Raw genomic sequence first — 23,097 nt, forward strand, 5'->3', positions numbered from 1 at the left:
CTAATACATTCAAGTTCAATCACTAAAACGACGGGAGTCATATCAACATCACTGAGAGCCAGAGTGGCTATATATGTATTACACAGGTTTTAGGAACTGTACCAGGTGCTGGGGACCCGGTGGTGAACCAAATGCACACAGTCCCTTCCATCACAGAACTCTCCAGCTACTAAGAGAGGCTGATATTAAACAAATAAACATAAAACACGTGAACACAGTCAAGAGTACATGCAGGGAGACTAATTAGGAACCTACTCAGTCCAGGCAAGAGACAGTGGTAGCTTAGATGAGGTGTGAGCAGGGGAGGGGTCACAAATTTAACACACACAAGAATGGACCTTTGTAGACTCAATGGGACATGGTTAATGTTTGACCAAGGAGTGTGCGAGACAAACAAACAACGTTAAGCTGATTCCCAGAATTTTGGCAGGATACATTATTGAAATGAGAAAAGCAGATTTGAGAAATAGAAATGGGGTAGGGGACCCACATTTAGACTCAAACATGTTAAGTCTGAGATGTTCATGTAACATCTTGGCAGGCAACTAGTATCACTCGTGACAAGACCAGAAGAGATTTTTGGCTATTACTATAAATTTTTATATAATTATAAATTTGCCTGTAATTAGGCAGTATTTAAAGCCTTAGGTATGGATGAAAACACACGATAAAAAGAGCAGAGGACCCAGAATCTATGACTAGAAAACTACCACACTGAGCAATGGTTTGTCCAAGAAGAATGAAACAGAATGGCCACAGAAACATGAGGGAAACTCATGAGTAAGTTAAACATGAAGGAAACTCATGAGTAAGTTATCAGGGAAACCAAGGAAAGAGTGCTCCAAGGAGAATAAGTTTCCTACACTGAAACCAAATGAGCTCTTATTGATCACTTACTTAAGGGATAGAGAAGAGCACGTCCACATTCAGAAGAAAGGCTGCCTACTTTCCCCAAGGCAGGTGAGGGGGTCCGGGGGAGACAAAATGCTGAACTACAGTTTCCTAATTCTGACACCAGGTGGCGGTAAAACCACAACAGCACAGTTCAGAACTATGAGCGTGGCCTGGGTGGCTGGATACGCTTGGGCAAAGTATATGTCCGATTTTAATATCTCAGAGCAGAGAAAAAGATGTATCATCTCATTAAATAAATATTTAAGACAACCCAAGTTATTTTAAGTTTTCTCTATCAAATAGGCAAAGGATCCTACCCAGTAGTGAAAATGAGGGTAAATCGAAGACACATAAGCCTCATCATAAATACTATACAATTTGGATTAGACTGGAAATTGCTACCGATTTAAAGGTACTAAAAAAGGAAACACTACTCTAGTCCATAAAAGAGGATTAAACTTCCAAGGTCAACATAGCGAATACTAGATAGAACTGCAAACAGCATACTTTTCTGTCAGAATGCCTTTCTTATCTCCATTAACATGTTTCCTTTCTCTCTTCCTCTATTTATATGTGTGCACACATCTGACTTTTTCTAGGCTCAAAATGCTGCAGAATATTTTGAATTCCTTCTTTTTCTTGGCATAACACCTAACTTTAAGGTAGTTTGCATGTGATTTCAAATGTCAACCGAGAGAGTTTCTATCTTTGAGGGAAAAACAGTAGCAATTATCAAAACAATCCATAATCCATAAATGAGATGAGTGTCTTAATGCTTATCACTGTGTAATTTCCTTCCATCACTGACAGAGGTATACATACAGCTACTATGAGTAATGGTGGACACTTGTAGCTACTATAAGGTGCTAGCAGTGCACATGACATGAAACAGTTGAGTCCTAATTTTCTTAAATTTTTGTCTTCCACTATAATTTATGATAAATTTAGGTAAAATGGATATTCAAAAGCTTAGATTTTTTTTTTTAATTAAGACAATATGGCAGGGGCAAATTAAGCAACCTTACATCTTAACCTTACACCTAAACAAAACCCTTTCATAGATTTACTTCTAATTCTTTGGCATAACTAATGAGAGAATGCAATGAGTTTTTAAAGCACATAATTCATCAGAAAATGAATAATGCTTTCATTAGTAAACTTATTCCTAGTAAACTCAGTAGGAATTTTTTCCTTTCTTTTCGTATTATTTCTATAATGTGATTGTACTACTTTTATAACGGAAACTTCTAAAACTTATTTTTATTTAATAACAAATTGGTAGTTAAGCTATTTTTTCTTTCATTTATAGTTCCTATTCAACTGGAAGACCAAACATTTCACAATTATTAAATAAATCACTTTATTATGAACAACTGACATAACTATTTTCCCTGATATGTCAATATTCTCTCAAGTTCCTTATTTAAGATTTTAAAAAGATAATTGATCTTCCACTGCTCAGTGCCACCTTCCCCCATTCTACTACCTCCCACCAACACCAACCCTCCAAGCCAGTAAGTAATCTGGATGGCTGATATTCCCCCTACTAATTAAGTAGCTGTACCATACACTTCAGAGAGGAAAAGCCACGTACAGACACGGCTCACTGACGCTTAACTGTACTCTTATGACTAGTATAGCTATTATTATTGCTCTGAGATTCTGATACTCTAAAAGCAAAAAAAAAAAACTGCTTTTCCAAATTATAACATGAAAAATACTCAAAATATCTGCAAGAATAAAAACAGATTCTATTAATGAGGCTCCTTACTATATTACTGATTCCCAAATGATGGTGATTTTGCTCCCAGGGACACGTGGCAATGTCTGAAGACATGACATTTTTAACTGTCACAACTGAGTACTACTAGCATCTAGTGGGTAGAGGTCAGGGATGTTGCTAAACTCGTACAAGGCACAGGACAGCCCCCTACAATAAAGAACTATCCAGCCCAAAATGTCAATAGTGCTCAAGTTCAGAAACCCTGAGATACACAGATAGACACACAGATAGATACATACACACACACACTCATAAATTTAATCTATCAGTTTGAGAAATATGTAGAAACATTCTAGAGCTTTCTTAGAACCACTTATCAATTCCAAAATGTTTCTTTATAACATATCTAACATCGAGTATTAAAATTTCTTCAACTCTCCTAAACGTTCAAATTATATTTTACATTTTCAAGTAAAGTATTTTCGACTCTATTTTCAAGTAAAGTATTTTTGACTCTATTTTCAATCTTTTAATTGACATATAGTCCAATAACTAAGAGCACAGGGTCTGGAACAAGTCTGCCAGGGTTTAACTCCTGGCTCCACCAGTCGTTTACTGTGGAAAAGGTCTGACAATTACTTAACCTCTCTGTGCCTGTTCCTCATCTGTAAAACGGGAATGATGGATTACGAGGGATAATGCCTACCAACACATATAAGAACTTTATATATTAACTCATTAACACAAATTAAAAAAAAAACACACTGACAATACCAAGCGTTGACAAGGATGTGAAACAACTGGAATTTACATACCTTGTTGATGGGATATAAATAGGTACAAAGACGCTAGCTCTCAGTCTACAAATCACTGCATGAATAACAAATGCACATAATCATCAGTGACCAATCACATCACATCTTTCGAAGTCTGTTGGATCAGTTATCGTGCATCTGTTATTCAGTGCGCACAGACAGCAAAATGTAGTTTTGTTTTTTTCTTGTCTCCCAATGATAAACCCATGTGACATTTCACAAAAATAGATAATTGAAAGAAAACTGGCCAACAAAGACAAAAGTGCAGCCAAGAAACAAAAAAGTTGATAATGGTAGAAGTGAAATTCAAATGAAACATAATGGAGTTACAGAAGAAACAGCTGAACATGGGAATGCTGGCAATGTTGCCCTTCAGGAGACCCTAGATATGCAGCCAGAGGAAGTTAGTGAAAGGAAAATTATTGACATAAATAACGAAAGTGATTGTGACAAAAAGGAAGATGTCCCAGAGGCAGTGAGGCTAACAAAAAACTTCACATTAAAGGAACTCTCAAGTGATATTTCACAACAATGAAAATACAAAGGAAAAAATGGTGGAAATTGACCCAAATGTAGAATGGAGTATGACAATTCACCAAGGCATAAAAAAGATGCTTGCTCATATCTTAAGATATACAATGAGAAGGCAAGCACTCTTCAAACTACTCTTGATAAGTTTTTCACAAAGAAATAAAAGTCTATCTAAACTGTCAATGTTTCCAATGTTTTAAATTATAGTGTACTAAATGAATATTAGTTTTATAATTTTTTAAATCCCTATACATTTCTAGTTGACTGAAAGAGTTTAATTTAATGTTTTGACAAAATTTAAAAGACACAACAATTACAATTTTTCCCATTGACTATTAAGATTGCTTTAAGTCAGAATAACGATTCCTTGGAGAGGAAGGAGAAAGTAATTGAATAGGGGCATGCAGAAGATTCTGGGATGCAAGTAATATTCTATTTCCTAACTTGGATTGTGATTACATGTATGGTAATTCATTGAACTTTACACTTTGACTTATGTACTGTATGAACGTTACATGCTCTAATAAGTGTTTATTCAAAAGGAAGGTGTCAGGGCCAGCCCGGTGGCACAAGCAGTTAAGTGCGCGCACTCCGCTGCAGCGGCCCGGGGTTTGCCAGTTCAGATCCCGGGCGCACACCGACGCACCGCTTGGCAGGCCATGCTGTGGCAGCATCCCATATAAAGTGGAGGAAGATGGACACGGATGTTAGCCCAGGGCCAGTCTTCCTCAGCAAAAAAAGAGGAGGATTGGCAGACGTTAGCACAGGGCTGATCTTCCTCACAGGAGGAAAAAAAAAAAAAAAAGAGGAAGGTGTCTATTTTCCTCTAAAAATGTGATATTTAAAAACATAGCTCCTTATCATTTAACATGATCTGAAAGGATTTTTTTAGTACGTGAACAGAACTTTTATCTTTGAGAAAAGAATTTTCATGTTTAATATCTATTTTAAGAAAAAGCAAATTGTAAGACTATTGTCTGAAAATCATTAATACATTTTAATGATTTCTTTTAAACACCTGAATAGCATAGCATTACTTGCCAAACCCAAGAGAAGTCACCCTTGTTAACTTCAGCTACCAACATGGTGTCAGGTCATCTTCCCAGAGGATCACTAAGAAATCAGTGCAAAGCGATTAGGTTCCTCCACCTCAGGATATTCTCTCTGAAAAGGCAAATCTTCCAATATGTCTTGACCAAGAAATCATCCAACTGATATTTTGCTTTTATTTATTTTTCCTTTATTCAGAAAAATGCTATAGCTTAACATAGCAGTTCTTTTTTTTTTTTTTTTGTGAGGAATATCAGCCCTGAGCTAACATCCATGTTAATCCTCCTCTTTTTGCTGAGAACTACCGGCCCTGAGCTAACATCTATTGCCAATCCTCCTTTTTTTTCTCTTTTTCTCCCCAAAGCCCCAGTAGACAGTTGTATGTCATAGTTGCACATCCTTCTAGTTACTGTATGTGGGACGCCGCCTCAGCATGGCCTGACAAGCAGTGCGTTGGTGCGCACCCGGGACCCGAATCCAGGCCACCAGTAGCAGAGCATGAACACTCAACCGCTAAGCCATGGGGCCGGCCCCTAACACAGCAATTCTTAACCTTCAACATCATTCACAAATATTATGATTCTCTTTACCTCATCTGCAGGAAAAATCAGTGAATAGATTCAAAGATAACCTTTTATAAATAAAATATTTTTTAAATAATCCTTTATAATAAAAGATAAAATTTAAAGATTTTTTTTCTCTCACAGTTTTTCTTAAATCTTTGGTGCCTGCTACACATCTATGCAACTAAATGCCATCAAATGACTCATGAATTGATAAACACAAAATAATTATTAATAGAAAAATTTAGTCTTCCATTGCCCTTGGTTTAACAGCTTGTATTTCTGTGCGCTCACTCATGGTTTTAATTCTATACTATATATTTAACATATTTTCTACTAATAAAATTTTTGACAAATTTAAAAAATTTTTTAAATATTTATTTTTATTTAAATATTAAATATTTTAAATATTTAAATATACATTTAAAAATATTTATATTTCACAGAGTTCAAGCCAAAGATACCATTACTTCAAGGTTCATCTCAATTTTTGCTACTTCAACAAAAATCCACTGCTACATTCAAGAAATACTTCTACAGCCAAAAATGGGAAACTAAATAATTCTAAGTTGACTGCTGAAAAAACTCTAGAAATACTGGACAAAAAAAATTTTTCTAGCAATCTGCTCAGAGTCATCAGAGAGCTAAGAACGCAGTAAATAACTACGGAACCAATAAACAAGAGAAGTAGGAAGCCCAGAGAACTGGGCCTGTCTTTTTTGGGCTGCTTTTCCCATTATATATCTGCAAATTTCAGAGGCAGCTGCTGAGAGGACGGAAAGCTGAGAAATAATTTTGATAGTCTCATAGGATTAGGATGTAAAAATAGAGTCCAGATCTTACCAAGGAAGTAGGGTTGAAACCACAAAGGGCTACACAATAAAAGCAGGGGGAAGCGGAAATAGATTAGCCTGGCTTTACATGACCTACATTCCTTAAGGTGACCCTGGATTGCTAATGACTAACCCTCTGTTTGAAATACTTAGAGGTTTCTGTTTTCCTGAGTAAAATAAACTTAAGCTAGACATTCTTAAATATAGAACTTTGTTTCCTGAAGAATTGTACAAATTAAAACAGAGCCAAATATACAATTGTCATTGAGTACTTAAAATGCAAAACATGAAGTCTCTATAGATTATCATTAGTTTGCCAAAAACAATTTTTTTGGCAAAAATTTTTTTTTGGCAAAAAAAATTAAAAGGGAAAAATAGATTGACAGAAATATCACAACTGAATTCATACTATTTTTCTTTAAAAATGTGTTAGTTTCCACATTCATGAGTAGCTATAAAATTCAATCAACATCAACTAGTATAATCTTTTTGCAAGTATCGTCCTGATTTTAAGGAAGAATTTTGTTTTTTTGTTTGTTGTAACAATGAACCTGAAGCTTGCTGAACAGAGCAACAGGACACTGGAAACTTGGGCACATTTTTAATGCCATTCCATAAATCACAGGGTACAAACTCTGCACTGCAAGTAAGACAAAATTCCTTTAACCATGCAAAAAGAACTTATACCAAAAGCCTTCAAACTATCAAGTTTCCAGCTATATTGAAAATGATATCAACATATATGATATAATGGGTTCAATACAATGAATTACAAGGCAAATTAAAGAGTCTTTTAAACCAATGTTACCTCAATAAAAATAATAATAATAAAAATATAATTAAAAAAAGAAATGCAAGTTGCTGTTAACTAGACATATTGTGGTGATCATTTTGCAATACACAGAAACATCAAATCACTATGTTGTACACCTGAAACTAATATATAATGTTACATGGCAATTATCTCCTTAAAAAAATAAAATAAAATAAAAAAAATAAAAGAAGCTTTGAAGAAATATAAATAACAGTACAACCAGAATGCTTACTATGAATATAGCCTCGAAAAAACACAACCACATATTTAAGTACATAAAAAGTACATAACTTGAGAGTTAGGACAGCATGTTTGGCTGTATTACAAACATTTCAGCCATAATGCAGAGCATATACAGGAGGCAAAGTCACCTAGAGAATGGAACATGGGAAGAACTAATGCCCTATAAGGCACTCTTTCTCAAAAGGAGGTCCTGGGACCATCTGCACTAAAATTATCTTAGATGCTGGTTTCAAAAGCAGATTTATGAAGCTCAGGATTCTTCCTTGTTAATAGACATCCCCAAGGTAACTCCAGCCCCTCACACCAGTAAAACCAGACAAGTTGTGATAGACCCCTCAGTTTCAGCAGATGTATGTTTACTGGTTAAGAGTAAAATTCAATAAAAAAGTAGGAGGTAGAGATATAAGGGAAGGGAAGAATGGGGAGAAAGAAAGCATTTTACTTCTTATTCAGGACCTCATTTTTCTTTCCTTCCCACATCCAACACGCACAAATATTCCACACAAAATATTGGCTACTTCATTTCTAGTCAACAGGAAACTTCAAAAATGAATTAAGATTTCAGGAATCATTTTGAGAAAGCAGCTTGGTAACAAGTAGGGCAAGCTTAAGTTTGGTGAACAAGTCCCGAGTTCTTTCCACAAAACCACATCTTTACAGTTAGAAGTATTCTAGGCATGAGATATGGACTAAGAGATCTTCCAGCTTAGAATACAGATCTTATCTGTGTTAATCACAGTTTGATCGCTAACACCTAAAACAGCACCTATTGTTATAGAGGTAAGATATGCCTAAATTGCTACAATAAAAATACCAAAAAATGTAATGTTGAATCACTACACAAAAGAAGTCTATCTAACTACCATGAAACAGTCTAGGGCAGGCATTCCAGGGTGAGAGACTCTGCTCCACACAATCATCCAAGAAGCCAGGCTGACCACTCTGCTACCTCAACAAGTGGCTTCCAAGGTCACACGTCTGCTGTCATTCCATTGCAGAGCCCACCCTGCAACATGGGAAAAGGTAAATGTGTGTGGAAGAATTACATGTAGAAGTAGAACTCCTACTCACTATGCTGGAGATAAATTAGTCACGTGGCCACATGTAGTTGGAAGGAAGGCTGGGAAATGTAGTCCACCTGGGTGCCTAAGATGTGTGGAGAAGAGTTGGAGGTCTTTTCAAGAATGATGCATTTCTGGGGCCAGCCCAGTCAGTGGCGCAGCAGTTACATGCACGCGCTCTGCTGCTGCGGCCCGGGGTTCGCAGGTTCAGATCCCGGGCGCACACCGATGCACCAGTTGTCAAGCCATGCTGTGGCAGCGTCCCATATAAAGTAGAGGAAGATGGGCACGGATGTTAGCCCAGAGCCAATCTTCCTCAGCAAAAAGAGGAGGATTGGTGACAGATGTTAGCTCAGGGCTAATCTTCCTCAAAAAAAAAAAAAGAATGATGCATTTCATTTCAATGATAAGTCTAGGATTCTCAAGTGAAGATGTGTCTAACAAGCTGGATATAGAAATGCAGAGCTCAGAAAAGAAGCCAAGGCTATAGATATCGATTTATCTGTTATCAGCAGCAGACAATACAGGTCAGTGTTTCTCAAACTTCAATCTCCAGACCTTCTGCATCACAATGATCCAGGGGGCTTGTGAAAAATACAGATTCAAAGCCTCCCCTTACTGAATCAGAATCTCTTGAGATGAAGCCTGGAAATCATTTTTAATGAGCTTCTAAGTGATTCTTATGAACACAAGTTTTAGAAACATAAGCAAAAGGAATAACTGCTGCCAATGATAAAGACAGATGAAGCTACCATAAATGACGGAAGGTGCCAAGAAGTCATCGTTAACAAGATCCTGTGGTTTCTGGACTGTTGTCACTCAATACTTCCTATTAGACCAATGGTTCTCAAGTCTAGCTTCACACTAGAATATCTGATGGCCTTTTAAAAAATACTGATGCCCAGGCTCCACCCAAGACCAATTAAATCAGATCTCCAAATGTGAGGACCTGGAATTGGTATTTTTCTTTAAAAAGCTTTCTACCTCATTCAGAATACAGCCAGGGTTGAGACCCACTATATCAGACAAGCTACTACTATATTCTCTTCCTTTCACAGTGCCAGATTGTTGCCCTACTCCAGACTGCAAACTTTGGTTTTAATTAGCTGTGAACACTGAAAAATCAAGAGATTTAACATTTTAAAAATGTAGATTTTTGACTTCTTTTGAGGCAGGCCACGCTGGGCTTATATTCCCAAATGGCAAAGATCAGCTGGTACCAAGTAGCAGTTGCTCTGATCTGGCTTTCTGAGCCTCAGCGTTCATTTACATTCCCTGACTGGCCACTGTAGGTACATGAGTTATTTCCACTAATAGACAGGGGCATTATCACCATATAAACAAATAGGTTAACTGCTTACCTATAAGCATTACAAGTACTTGATGCGCAATAGCTGCATTTGTGTACAGTAATTTCAGGTGGTCTTGCAAATGTTTTCACCTCCTCAGCCTCTTCATAAACCAATCCCTCCAACTTCTTCCTTTAACTGAAACCTGGAATTTGAACATAAATACTACCTCCCTTCACACTCTTGAGTAGTAAGTGCACACTGATGACTCTGCCTCAAGGTCCCAAGGAATATGGGGCACAGGATTATGTTCCAAATCCTTCACCCTCTAAGAAAAGGGGCAAACAGCCCAACAAACTCCTTATTTAAGTTCATGCCATCCCACTGTAACTCTATCTGGCCCAGCTGGTAACTTTCCCATGCTTCCCAAAGCCTTTAACCCAAATACACAGTCTGCACTGTAACACTTCCTACCTACATCATGGGTGACTTTCAAAATTCATGTGGATCATTTGTGCAATACTGTAGCCCTTCCCTTACCACCTCCTACCTCTTCACAATACTTTAGCCACACACTTAAATCCTAAACCTTGCCACTCATTACCCAGAGGTGCTCTTCATCAGAATCCAATACTGCATTCTTAACACAACGTCTCATCCTTCAGTTTTCTCACTCCTACAATAACTCCACCTCTGATTCATGGATACCTTTAAGTCTCCTATATTTTCTAGCAAATCCATGAACCCCATCCTGGCCTCACTTATTGCCCTTTCAGCCTAAATTACTATATTTGAACCACTCTATGAATACCAACAACTTTCTGTCCCAGCAATTGTGAAACATTGTCTTAGCCAACCCAAAGCCTGAATTAATTCCAAAATCTGTGATTTCTTCACTGATATAGTTACACTGCTATATCCTAGAGAGAAATTACACAAGCCTACAGATTGGACCCACTACGGATTCATGGTCTCTAACATTCACTGTGCCTTCAATTCCACTAGTAATATTTTTACTTATCATTAGTGAGCTCAATCTCCCATTCACCTCAGCAACTATTCTATATCTTGATAATTCCCTCAAAGTCCTCTAACCTAGCACCAAATCTTTCACTCTCAATGAGTTACCTCACTACGTGAAAAACATGGCAGTCACCAGGCATGAACTACCTCAACTGCCAGCCCAGATGCCCTTTCCTCCAATTTGCCTTCATCTGCCCCATCCTGATTTCATCCTCCCTTTCTTGGTATATGATTCCCTCCCCCCGCCCCGCCCCGTTAAAAGTTAGCCCTTCAATCAATGGTCTTCATCCTGGTCCTCATTGACCTTCCTTCCTCAGTCATCCCTCTTCTGCCTTGTATCTTCAATCTCTCCTTTTCCTTTCTACCTATAAATACACTGAAGTCACTAATCAACTTAAAAAAAAAAAAGGTTTTAGGTGACCTCCCTTTAGCCAGTGTCCTTCAGCTAACATCGTTCCCCAGTCTCCTTCTCAATTAAGTATTTTTTAAAAGGTTATACAACCAGATCGAATCTACCTCCCCACTTGCATTCATCCTGACACAGCCACACCCAAGAGATATTTGAATCTTTATATTACTGGAATACTCAGTTGCATTAGACATTGGTGACCCCTAATACTGTTTTGTTTTTTTGTTTGTTTGTTTTTTTGTGAGGAAGATCAGCCCCAAGCTAACATCCGTGCTAATCCTCCTCTTTTTGCTGAGGAAGACCGGCTCTGAGCTAACATCTATTGCCAATCCTCCTCCTCCCCCCCTCCAACCCCGCAAAGCCCCAGTAGATAGTTGTATGTCATAGTTGCACATCCTTCTAGTTGCTGTATGTGGGATGCGGCCTCAGCATGGCCGGAGAAGCAGTGCGTCTGTGAGCGCCCGGGATCCGAAACCGGGCCGCCAGTAGCGGAGCGCGCGCAGTTAACTGCTAAGCCACCGGGTCAGCTCCCCTAACATTGTTTTAAAAGTTTTATTTTCTACCACTTCCATAAAGGTGTTGCCTAGAGTTCTGACCTTAGTTAGTCCACTGCTCTTGTGTAACAACATCTTCTCCTTGGACAATCTCAATTTTGAATGCAGCTCCTCCCTTGAATCCATTCCTCCTATATTCCTAATCTAAGATAAAGGTATTATTATACATACAGTAAACAAAACCAAGAATCTAGGTATTTCTTTCTTCCTTATTCCCACATCCAACAATCACATCTTGCTGATTTTTTACTTCCTAAGCATTTATCAAATTTAATCCTTGTTCTCCCCATCCCAACTCCTCCAATTCAGATATTCATAATTTCTTGTTCTGTCTCCAGTGCGATCTTTACAAGTCATCCTCTACATTGAAGACGAAGTAAACTACAATCTCATTGGGTTACCTTAGCCCCCTTCTCCCTACCAGGTTAAAATTAGCTCCCCAGTGCTAATAGAATAAAACTTAGACTTAGTTATAGTTTAATCCACAATTCCCCAGCTCATAGATAATCATCTATTATACCTCTACACATCAGGCAGCTTTGCTCATGCTCTTCCCTCTTTAAGAACACCTTCCCCATTACTCTTCTGATTAACTCTAATTTTTCCTTCAAGTTCTGTTCACCTTACCAGCTCCTACAGAAAACCTTTAATGAAACTCCAGCACAGGATAAGTGCTTCTTTGTTTGTCTTCATATGGTACTTTTATGCAACTTCAGCAGCATGTAACGTATTATATTACCTATTTGTATATATTTTTTTTTTTTTGGTGAGGAAGATCAGCCCTGAGCTAACATCCATGCCAATCCTCCTCTTTTTGCTGAGGAAGACTGGGCCTAAGCTAACATCCGTGCCCGTCTTCCTCCACTTTATGTGGGACGCCGCCACAGCATGGCCTGACAAGCGGTGCACTGGTGCATGCCCAGGATCCAAACCCAGGCCGCCACAGCGAACTGCGCACACTTAACCACTATACCATGGGGCTGGCCCCTGTTTGTGCATCTTTATTTCACTCATTAGACTGTAAGCTAGTGATAAAAGCACAATGCCCAACACATAGTAAACAATCAATAAACATCTGTACCACTGAACTAAACCACAGAAGAGGTTTTATACAATTTTTCTCTCTCAAATTGTATGTCAGCTAAGAAGATAAAATTGCTATAATAGGGCCAGCCCCGTGGCTTAGCGGTTAAGTGCGCTTGCTCTGCTGCTGGCGGCCTGGGTTCGGATCCCGGGTGCGCACCGACGCACCACTTCTCCAGCCATGTTGAGGCCGCGTCCCACGTACAGCAACTAGAAGGATGTGCATCTATGACATACAACTATCTACTGGGGCTTTGGGGAAAAAAAATAAATAGATAAATAAATTTTTTAAAAAAACTGCTATAATAAAATTAAAAATTAAATCTACTGTTTTCAAAATATCAACAAGTATGAAAATACTAAACTACTTAATCAAAATTTTCCACATATGAATACAGAAAAATCCCAACATTTAAAAATAAAGTATACTGGCCACTTGGTGACACTCTTGTTCCATATTTTTAAATATTATTAATACTTTATATCAGTTTCATCCTAAGGTTTATTCTAAGACCTCATAATTACAGGTGGAAAAATGGTCCTGTTAAAAACCTCATTCTGTCTAAATCAATAACCCTTGGGAAAGTATGACATATTCCTTGAATACAAAATGAAATAAATCCTAACATATTCTGAATTTCATCTACAAATGTTTTGAACAAATAGATAATATAATCACTGTGTAAATACAGAACCAAAATGAGTAGGTGATAATACACTTGAAAGGCAGATAAATTATTAGAGATGTGCCTCTGTTAAATAATAAAGTGATAACTTTCAGAGTAGGGATGGGGGTGGTTTATAGGAGGATGACAGAAAACTTGATACATTCTCTTTTCCTGTTAGCTGTAGTTTAATCCAGTTGCTTCCAATGATTCCACACTCCCATTAGTGAAACAATTTGAATATGAACCACTAATACGTGTATGCTAGATTTATAAAGTACATAATGTGCTACAACACAAAACACATAAAACAGAAAGTGAAAAAGATTAGATAAATTATAAACAGAAAGTTTCAGTGCCAGTAATAGACCTGTGGAAGATGGTGTGAAAGCAAGACAGCCCAACAGCAGCCAGTGATGGCAATCTGCAAAAAGAAGGTGCTGGAGATAGTGAGAAAGATGACTCACAGGGTCAGAAAATTAACTACATAAAGGAATGTGAACAAATATATTGAGAATACTGGTTTCAGCTCTGGGATCAGATTTTACCCTAATTAGAAGCTAATAAGTTAAACTGTTACTGTTTCATGGACGCTGACAGAAGACACAAGATTCCTAGGTCAGAGACAAAGGACTTTATTACTCTCAGCACAGCAAGCACATAAGCACTGGCCTGTTTGCACCAGCTCTCCCTGGTCCCAACTCCCAAAGCGATGATGTGATATAAGACTAGATGGATGCTGCACACATGGTGGGTTGGTTCACAATTGAGGCACACTGAACTTGGGGAACACACAATTTTTACACCAAGCAATAAGCAAGGCTACTATTTGTCACAGAGGAGGACATTACCTTCTCCTTCAAGACTGCTCACTATAAATTCAACTCTGAGAAACAGCATGGATAAAAAGTGATCAGGGCCTAACATTCTTGGCATAGTTTGGTAAGATGTGTAGCAGTGCAAGAGACCCATGGAGAACTGTGTCTCCCAACAACTGGGAGTCAGGTTTCTCACTGACAGAAAAGGGAGGGAAAAACATGGAAAAGAGGAAAGGACACTGCCATGAACTCATGGTCTTCAATATACATAAATACTGTATACAAATAAATACAAATATAAAAATGTGTGTGTGTGTGTGTATGCACACCTAGTGTCCAGATCTTGGTTTCAAAAAACCACTCTACACTAAAGAGAATCTCTGCTCCTTGGAGAAATAGCTGATTTTAGGGCTGAGGCAGAGAAATATAAGAAGAACCTGGAAGATCTTGCATCAGAAAGTGAGGAAGTGATCAAAGAATGATGTGGACAAGTCAAAACAACACAGAATACTTTGATTTGGCAATGGATTCTTAGATATGACAAAAGCATTAGCAACAGAAGAAAATACAGATAAATTGGACTTCACCAAAATTTAAAATTTTACACATCAAAGGACATTATCAATAAAGTGAAAAGACAACCTTAGAATGGGAGAAAATATTTGCAAATCATATATCTGATATGGATTTAATATCCAGAATATATAAAGAACTCCTAAAACTCAACAAAAGACAGAGAACTCAATTTCTAAAAAGGCAAAAAAACTGAATAGACATTTCTCCAAAGATACACAAATAGCCAACAAGCACAAAAAATGTTGCTCATCATCACTAGTGATTAGGGAAATGCAAAACCAAACCACAATAAGATATCACTTCAACCTACCAGGATGGCAATAAAAATAATAATAATAGGAATATAGTAAGTAAGTGTTGGTGAGGATGTGGAGAAACTGGGACCCTTATGTATTACTTGTGGGAATGTAAAATAGTGCAGCCACTACGTAAAACAGTGGTGGTTCCTCAAAAAACTAAACACAGAATTACTACATGAATCAGCAATTACACTCCTAGGCATGCACTCAAATTGAAAACAAGGATTCAAAACAGATACTTACACACCAACGTTCACTGCAGCATTATTCACAATAGCCAAAAGATGGAAACAACCCAAATGTCCATCAGAGGATGAATGGATAAAATGTAGTATATACATACAATGGAATATTATTCACTCATAAAAAGGAATGAAGTTCTGATATATGCTACAACATGGATGAACCTTGAAAACACGCTAAGTGAAAGAAGCCAGACACAAAAGGACAAATATTGTATGACTCCACTTATATGAAATATCTAGAATAGGCAAGTCCACAAAGACAGAAAGTAGAATGGTGTTTGCTAGGGGCTGGGGGTAAGGGGGAATGAGGAGGTACTGTTTAACAGTTACAGAGTTTCTGTTTGAGGTGATGAAAAAAAGTTTTGGGGGGGGCCAGCCCCATGGCGTAGTGGTTAAGTTTGGCAGACTCTGCTTCAGCAGCCCAGGTTCATGGGTTTGAATCCAGGCGCGGACCTACACCACTTATCAGCCATGCTGTGGCGGTGACCCATATACAAAAAATAGAGGAAGACTGGCACAGATATTAGCTCAGGGCTAATCTTCCTCGACCAAAAAAAGAGGAAGATTGGCAATGGATGTTAGCTCAGGGTGAATTTTCCTCAGCAAAAAAAAAAGAGTTTTGGAAATAGTGGTGATGGTTGCACAACATTGTCAATGTAATGCCAGTGAATTGCACACTTAAAAATGGTTAAAATGGCATATTTTATGTTATATATATTTTCTAAACAAAATATTTTTTTTAACAAACTCAGAAGCCAACTTGAAGGGACTCTCACTGGTCAAATGTGGACATCAAAATAATGATAGCAATAGATTATAACATACAGAATAAAATAGGAATCTATGAGTCCACAGTGATATAAACAAAGTTCTGGTTTTATTTAAAGGGGGTGGTGGAGAGAAGAAAAAGCTGTTCCTCACAACAGAATGCCTGCATAACAAATACAGAAAGAACACTCTAATTACAAAGTCATCCATTAAAAACCATCATATTAACAATTAATTCAGGCAAGAAACATCAGTGACTGCTAAAACTAGTGGGTGAAAGTGGGATGAAGAATGGCATAATCACATAGTTTCAAAGCATCTCCCCACAAAACACTTATTAATTTCAGGAGAGGAGGCTAACTTCATAGAGAAGAAATTTTGCAGACCCCATCCTAATCAAGTGATAAAAGTTAACACCACCAATAAGGAGACAAATCAACAACATGTGTAACCTAATAGGATGCAATAAAAAGAATACAGCATCACTTCAGAGGTTGCCAGAGCAAAAACGCATAACCTGGGTCTCATCACGAAGAAACATTAGACAAGCCTAGACTGAGAAACATTCTACACGATATCTGCCCTGTGTTCATCATGCCAAAAACAGTGAGCCACCAAAGTCAAGGAAAGACTGAGGAATTCTTCCAGATTAAAGAAGTATACAAAAATATGACCCATGAGCTCAGATTAGATAATTTTGCTATAAAGCCCATTATTGGGACATTGTTGGAGTCATTAATGGGGTCTCTGGTGAAAGGTTACAGGAGTTCTTTGAATTATTCTTCAAACTTCTATAAATTTAAAAATTGTTTCAAATAAAACGTTTTAAATGTTCTAATGTTTTCTTCCCACAATACAAAGAATTACCGTGTACACCCCACTGACAAAAACAAAAACGCTGACTAGCATGGTTTTCCTAACTGCTCAGAACCTTATTCTCTTACCAATATACACAATTACTCCTTGCATGGTTTACAACGCCATGATTTTTTTTCCCTAAAACAACAGCTATTTTCTATTCACAAAGTCTTTCAGATAGGAACTCTTCAATGAGCCCATCTGACAGGGAAGAGCTCACAGTCAGTCAGAAAGATCCAGCCAGTAAAAGCTATAGCTTTTGTGATAACATAAAACCTGAGACATTACTGCAGACACCCAGACATCCGGGTGAAGGTGCAGGAGAGCAGGAAAGTGTAGAAGTAGAATCTACTCCACTACACACTTCATTTTTCTTATAAAAATTATCTGTTTTGTTTTTTATCTGTTTACTACCTGTAATCCATACTAAAATGTAGGCTTCATGAGAGGGGGAGCTTTTTATCCCCAGAGACTAGAAGAGTACCTGATATATGCCAGACACACAAGAAATATTTATCAAATGAATGAATATACCATATAGAATGAACTCTATACTCTGAAAACAGAGACTATACCTTGTTTTAATGCCCATGTTACAGTCAAGAATACTGATCAACTAATGAACCATTAATGATAAATGAATTTCAAACAGTAGAATAAGAGTACAGCAAACATTCTCTGAACACAGAATAACTAGAATATAGGGCCGGCCCCGTGGCTTAGCGGTTAAGTGTGCGCGCTCCGCTGCTGTAGACCCGGGTTCAGATCCCAGGCGCGCACCGACGCACCGCTTCTCCAGCCATGCTGAGGCCGCGTCCCACATACAGCAACTAGAAGGATGTGCATCTATGACATACAACTATCTACTGGGGCTTTGGGGGGAAAATAAATAAATAAATAAAATCTTTCAGAATAACTAGAATATATCAGAATCAGTATAAAATTGCAATATATCAGAATCTATGGGATAGTTACAGCAATGCTTAAAGGAAATTTCAAAATCCTACTTATATTAATAAATAAGATGGAAAGAAAAATAAACTAAATATCCAAATTAAAATGTTAGATTTTTTTTAATGGAAACGGTAAGTGTTTCCTCAGTGCCTATAAGGCATTGACAAGGCAAACTGATAACATCTATTAAAATTTAAAATACATATGCTCTTTGACCCAGAAATTTCACTTTTGGCAATCTGTCCCATAGAAACTACAGTACTGTTTCATAAAGACATTATGTCCTCAGACTTACTGGTGCACTGTTTTGTACTGGAAATAGAGTGAATATTCATTAATAAGTGAACAGCTAAATTATTTGGTATATCCACATCAGGGAATATTACTTGGCAGTTAAAAAGATTCAAATTAAAGTTAAGACAAATAACTTGAAGAGATTTCCACAAGCCACTGAATGAGAAAAGCAACTTAGAGAAAAATATGTATAACATGATCTCATTAACAACAATCAAATACCCCAAATGTTTATTAATATAGAGAAAAATATAGTAGAACATGTACCAAGCTGTTAATATGGCTGTGGGAACTGGGGAGTCACATATATCATTTTATTTATGTAAAATTATACACATATAGGAAAAAATAAAATGCTAAAAGATACAGGAAGAATAAAGATAAAAACAGAAACTATCACTTAAAAACTGAAAAACAGTAGAACTAAAACCTAAGAACTATTTCTTTGGGGGAAATATAAACCACTAGCTAATCTAATCAAAAACGGTTTGGTTTTTTGTTGTTGTTGTTGTTGTTTTTTAACAATTTTGCCTTTTATATTTAGGTCTTTATTTACCAGATATTTATTTTGACAGACCAGGCTTCCTATCTCATGTTTTTTTCAAATGGAAGGCCATTTGTCCCAGAACTTGTTTATTGAAAAGTTCATTCTTTCCCCATTTGATTTGTAACGCCACTGTTGCTATATCCCAAACTCCTGGACGTGTCTAGTTCTGTTTTTAGACTCCCTATTCTGGTTCACTGTTTACATTACTACAGCTTTATAAGTTTTGATATATGGTATACTGAGTCTTCACATCTTTTTCAAAATTATTTTTGCCATTTGGCCCTTTACTCCTTCACATTAATTTTAGAATCAGCTTGCCAACTTCCATACAAAAAAATCCTGGAATTTAGACTGGAACCAGATTGAATTCACACCTGAATTTAAGAACTGGTATGATCTGTCTCTTCCCAGGCAGAGATGTCACATATATGTTGCTCTTTTTATTCAGGTCTTTTTTAATGCTCTTTAGAAATGACATATAATTTCACCTATGTAGGTCTTACACACTTGTGTTACATTTATTCCTATTACTCGTTTTTATGCTATGGTAAATATTTTTAAATTACATTTTCTAATTTATGCTGCTAATAGTTAATTTTATCATTTTGAACTTTGTTAATTTCCTAATAGTTCTAATAGTCTACAGACTCTCTTGGATTTTCTGCATAGATAATTATATCATCTGTAAATAGTTTTCTTTCATTCTAACCTTTATACCTTTATTTTTCTTACTGTGGAGGCTGAAACCTCCATACCACTATAAATAGAAGCAGTGATAGCAGGCATCATTGCTTTGTTCTGATTTTTTTTTAAGCATTTTTAACCTTAAGTGTCTTTCTATAACTGTCAAGGTCGAATAGATTTTTTTTTTATATTTATTTATTATTTTTTTGAGGAAGAATAGCCCTGAGCTAACATCTGTTGCCAATCTTTCTCCTCTTTTTTGTTTTTCCTTTTTTCTCCCCAAAGCCCCAGTAGATGGTTGTATGTTATAGTTGTACATCCTTCTAGTTGCTCTATGTGGGACGCTGCCTCAGCATGGCTTGATGTGCGGTGCGTAGGTCCGCGCCCAAGATCCAAACCAGTGCGCCCCAGGCTGCCAAAGCAGAATGCGTGGACTTAAGTGCTATGCCACCAGGCCAGCCCCTATTCTGATTTTAAAGCAAATGCTTCTAACTTTACCATTCAGTATAGAAAACGCTCATTTATCAGATAAAGGAATTCTCTTTCATTCCTACCTGGCTAAAAGTTTTTATAATTATTCTGTTAATTTTAACACAGTAATTAAATTTTATCAAAGTATTTTTTAGCATCTATTCTCTCTATTGCTTCTTTTGGGAGAGGCAGTCTGCCATGAGCTCTGAATGTCCCTACACATCCCTGCCATTTATGCCAAACTGCAAGACCTAACCATCCACTGACACTGAACGGTTTCTGTAGCTGGTCACAGAGACCATTAAATAGGTCAAGGTGACCACAGCGTAACTACTGTGTGACTGCTCCTTCCCAGGGAAAGGAGGACAGGCTTGCTTCCTGCTTGGTACAAAAGGTACCAAGCTCTTGACCCTGGGTCCTCAGCTCTGGTGCATCCCACTCTATGTATAGCCACCATCTCTGTCCGTCACATCGCTCTGTGGGACTTTGGGGCAGGGAACCGGCACCATCACACTGATGCCCCTGCTGACTGCTCTGCTGTGAGTGACAAACTGCCTTGTCATGATCCACTGAATCCTGTTGTTTACTTTTGGCACCTAGGGAGTTGTGGCAGTTGACTTCTTTCCATTCTCTACGGGTTATTCTCTGACAGTTCATAAGAGATCTTTAAAAGGCTTCTTTCACAACTTCCAACACAATCATGGTGAAGCCATTTAAAAAAAAAAACAATCAAGCTGGTTAAATCTGTCCATCTTTTTTTTCCTGACTATTCTATCAGATGCCTCTATAAGTAACCAAAGCTAACTATGATTGAGGTCCTTCCAAAATGAGTTTTCCCAACAGAACTCTATTGATAAAAATAAAGCAACTGAGAAAACAGCTTGTAATAGGAGACACTTTGTAATGACTCAAATAGTCTAAAAAACTAATGTCTTGCCTTCTAATTAAGCAAATATATACCTTATAATCCATACCACACATTAAGAATAATTTACTAATTTGATAAGAAATATCAAGTTCAAATATTTTTAAATATATATTTTTATTATCAATTACAAAATGCTAATAGACACAGAACACTATCAGTGCTCCTGTTATATTACATAGTCACAAAAAGAATATAACGCTTGTTGTTTTCAAAATTTTAATCCTAATAAAACAATTTCATCTATGTACCTTGAGATTAGATTTCAAAAGCATACATCTCAGTGAGTCAAGTATCAAGGTAGTTATGTTATTATTTTTATCTTTTTACCTGTATTCAGGCTGTCGGCCTGTGGAATGATCATCTCTTGTCCACCTATAGCCAGATTCATCCTGTAAAATAAAAAAGTTACTTAGATATTTGTTTATATTATTTTGGTCAACTAGGATATATCTAACAGTACTACTGGAAACTAGTCTCTGAGACCAAAATAAAATGAGGGCAAAAGCACCTTTCTAAATTTCTCTGAGCTTCAATGGCATAAAAAAGAAAAAAAAGATACAGCAAGTCATCCATTTCGGCAACTAATTTATTGACTGAGATCCTGTGGTACCACTTATCTCTATAAAAGTGCTCCAAGTATTTCTTTAGTAGGCCCTAACAGCCTTACATACCAGCATCACAACAGCTAAGGGCTGCTCAAGAACCAAGGCTCAATTTAAACTTAATCAAGCATACATTTCTTGACCTCTCATTTTATTCTTTCTTCTGTCAAATTCTCTCACCAATTTGCAGACATAAATTCAATGAAGAATTTACTACTTTCCCATTTTTGTTCAAGCTTTCTTTTCTCATCTTACTTCCCATTACAAACATTGGAAACAATGTAATAAGAAACCATCACTTACTGACAAGCTATATTAGAGCAACATGTGGCACTAAGTTTAATCAAACAAAGCACATTTTGTCCTCTAAAACAGATACATTTGAAAAGGTGCATAAAAAGGAACCCACATAGTAATCCACACTCAATAATTTTAAAATTATACATAGAACAATATAATATGTGAATTACAGTCAAAAACAGATTCAGCTAAAATAAATATTATCTTCATCTTCCTCTTTAGCATCACATACCCTACTCTTACATAAGTAAAATGTATTTATCATTTCCTTCTCAACATTAAATATAAAAAAACAAAAGAAAAAACTCAACAGCTATAATAAAATATTGGATCAAGTAGTTTGCTTTATACAACTGAACTCTAGAGAAGAACTAGCGTCATGAGAGTCCTAAGGATCTCAACTGGGCTTGTTTGTTTGAAGAGAGTTTAAACAGAAAATGTTGTATAAAGTATGAACAAACACACTTCGTAACAATAATAGAAAAAATTATTGTTGAAGCACTACTATGCTACAAAGTATTAGAAAAAAATCATGTTCGTGAAGCTTCAAATAGAAACTGGTCAAATGAATCCAAAATTCCCTGTCTACACTAAATAGCTACACAAGGTTTTCATAATAGGCCTAACAACTTTATACAAAGGCCAAATTGTTTCTTCCTGAGACTATGTGAAAAAAGGGTTCCAATGGCAAAATCCAGTATTTCTAGAATAGAGGTAATGCATAATGTTTACTTTTCAACATCAAATCCCTCTTCCTAAAGGAACAGCATGACACTTAGAAATTGAACAAAGGGGCCGGCCCCGTGGCTTAGCGGTTAAGTGTGCGCGCTCCGCTACCGGCGGCCCAGGTTCGGATCCCGGGCGCACACCGACGCACCACTTCTCTGGCCATGCTGAGGCCGCGTCCCACATACAGCAACTAGAAGGATGTGCAACTATGACATACAACTATCTACTGGGGCTTTGGGGAAAAAAAAGGAGGAGGATTGGCAATAGATGTTAGCTCAGAGCCGGTCTTCCTCAGCAAAAAGAGGAGGATTAGCATGGATGTTAGCTTAGGGCTGATCTTCCTCACAAAAAAAAAAAAAAAATTGAAAAAAATAATCAATTCTATGAGTAGTAACAAAACCATAACACCCTAACCTCTAAAAACAAGCCCAAGAAAACACTGAATGGTCTCATTACCACTATAGAATTGTCAAG

The 23,097-nt window shown here is 37.1% G+C and overlaps 1 protein-coding gene across 6 annotated transcripts in view; it reads right to left on the bottom strand.

Annotated features, from left to right (window-relative positions):
* PPHLN1 (periphilin 1) overlaps positions 1 to 23,097 on the bottom strand; it is a 118,721-nt gene that overhangs the window by 67,934 nt on the left and 27,690 nt on the right. For all 6 annotated transcript variants that reach the window (XM_058558489.1, XM_058558490.1, XM_058558491.1 and 3 more), the window contains one exon: positions 21,320 to 21,381. In XM_058558489.1, coding sequence (XP_058414472.1) covers positions 21,320 to 21,381 — 62 coding nt within the window. The remainder of the gene's footprint in view (positions 1 to 21,319; positions 21,382 to 23,097) is intronic.

The sequence above is a fragment of the Diceros bicornis genome, chromosome 17 (genome assembly GCF_020826845.1).
Source record: "Diceros bicornis minor isolate mBicDic1 chromosome 17, mDicBic1.mat.cur, whole genome shotgun sequence".
Lineage (NCBI taxonomy): Eukaryota > Metazoa > Chordata > Mammalia > Perissodactyla > Rhinocerotidae > Diceros > Diceros bicornis.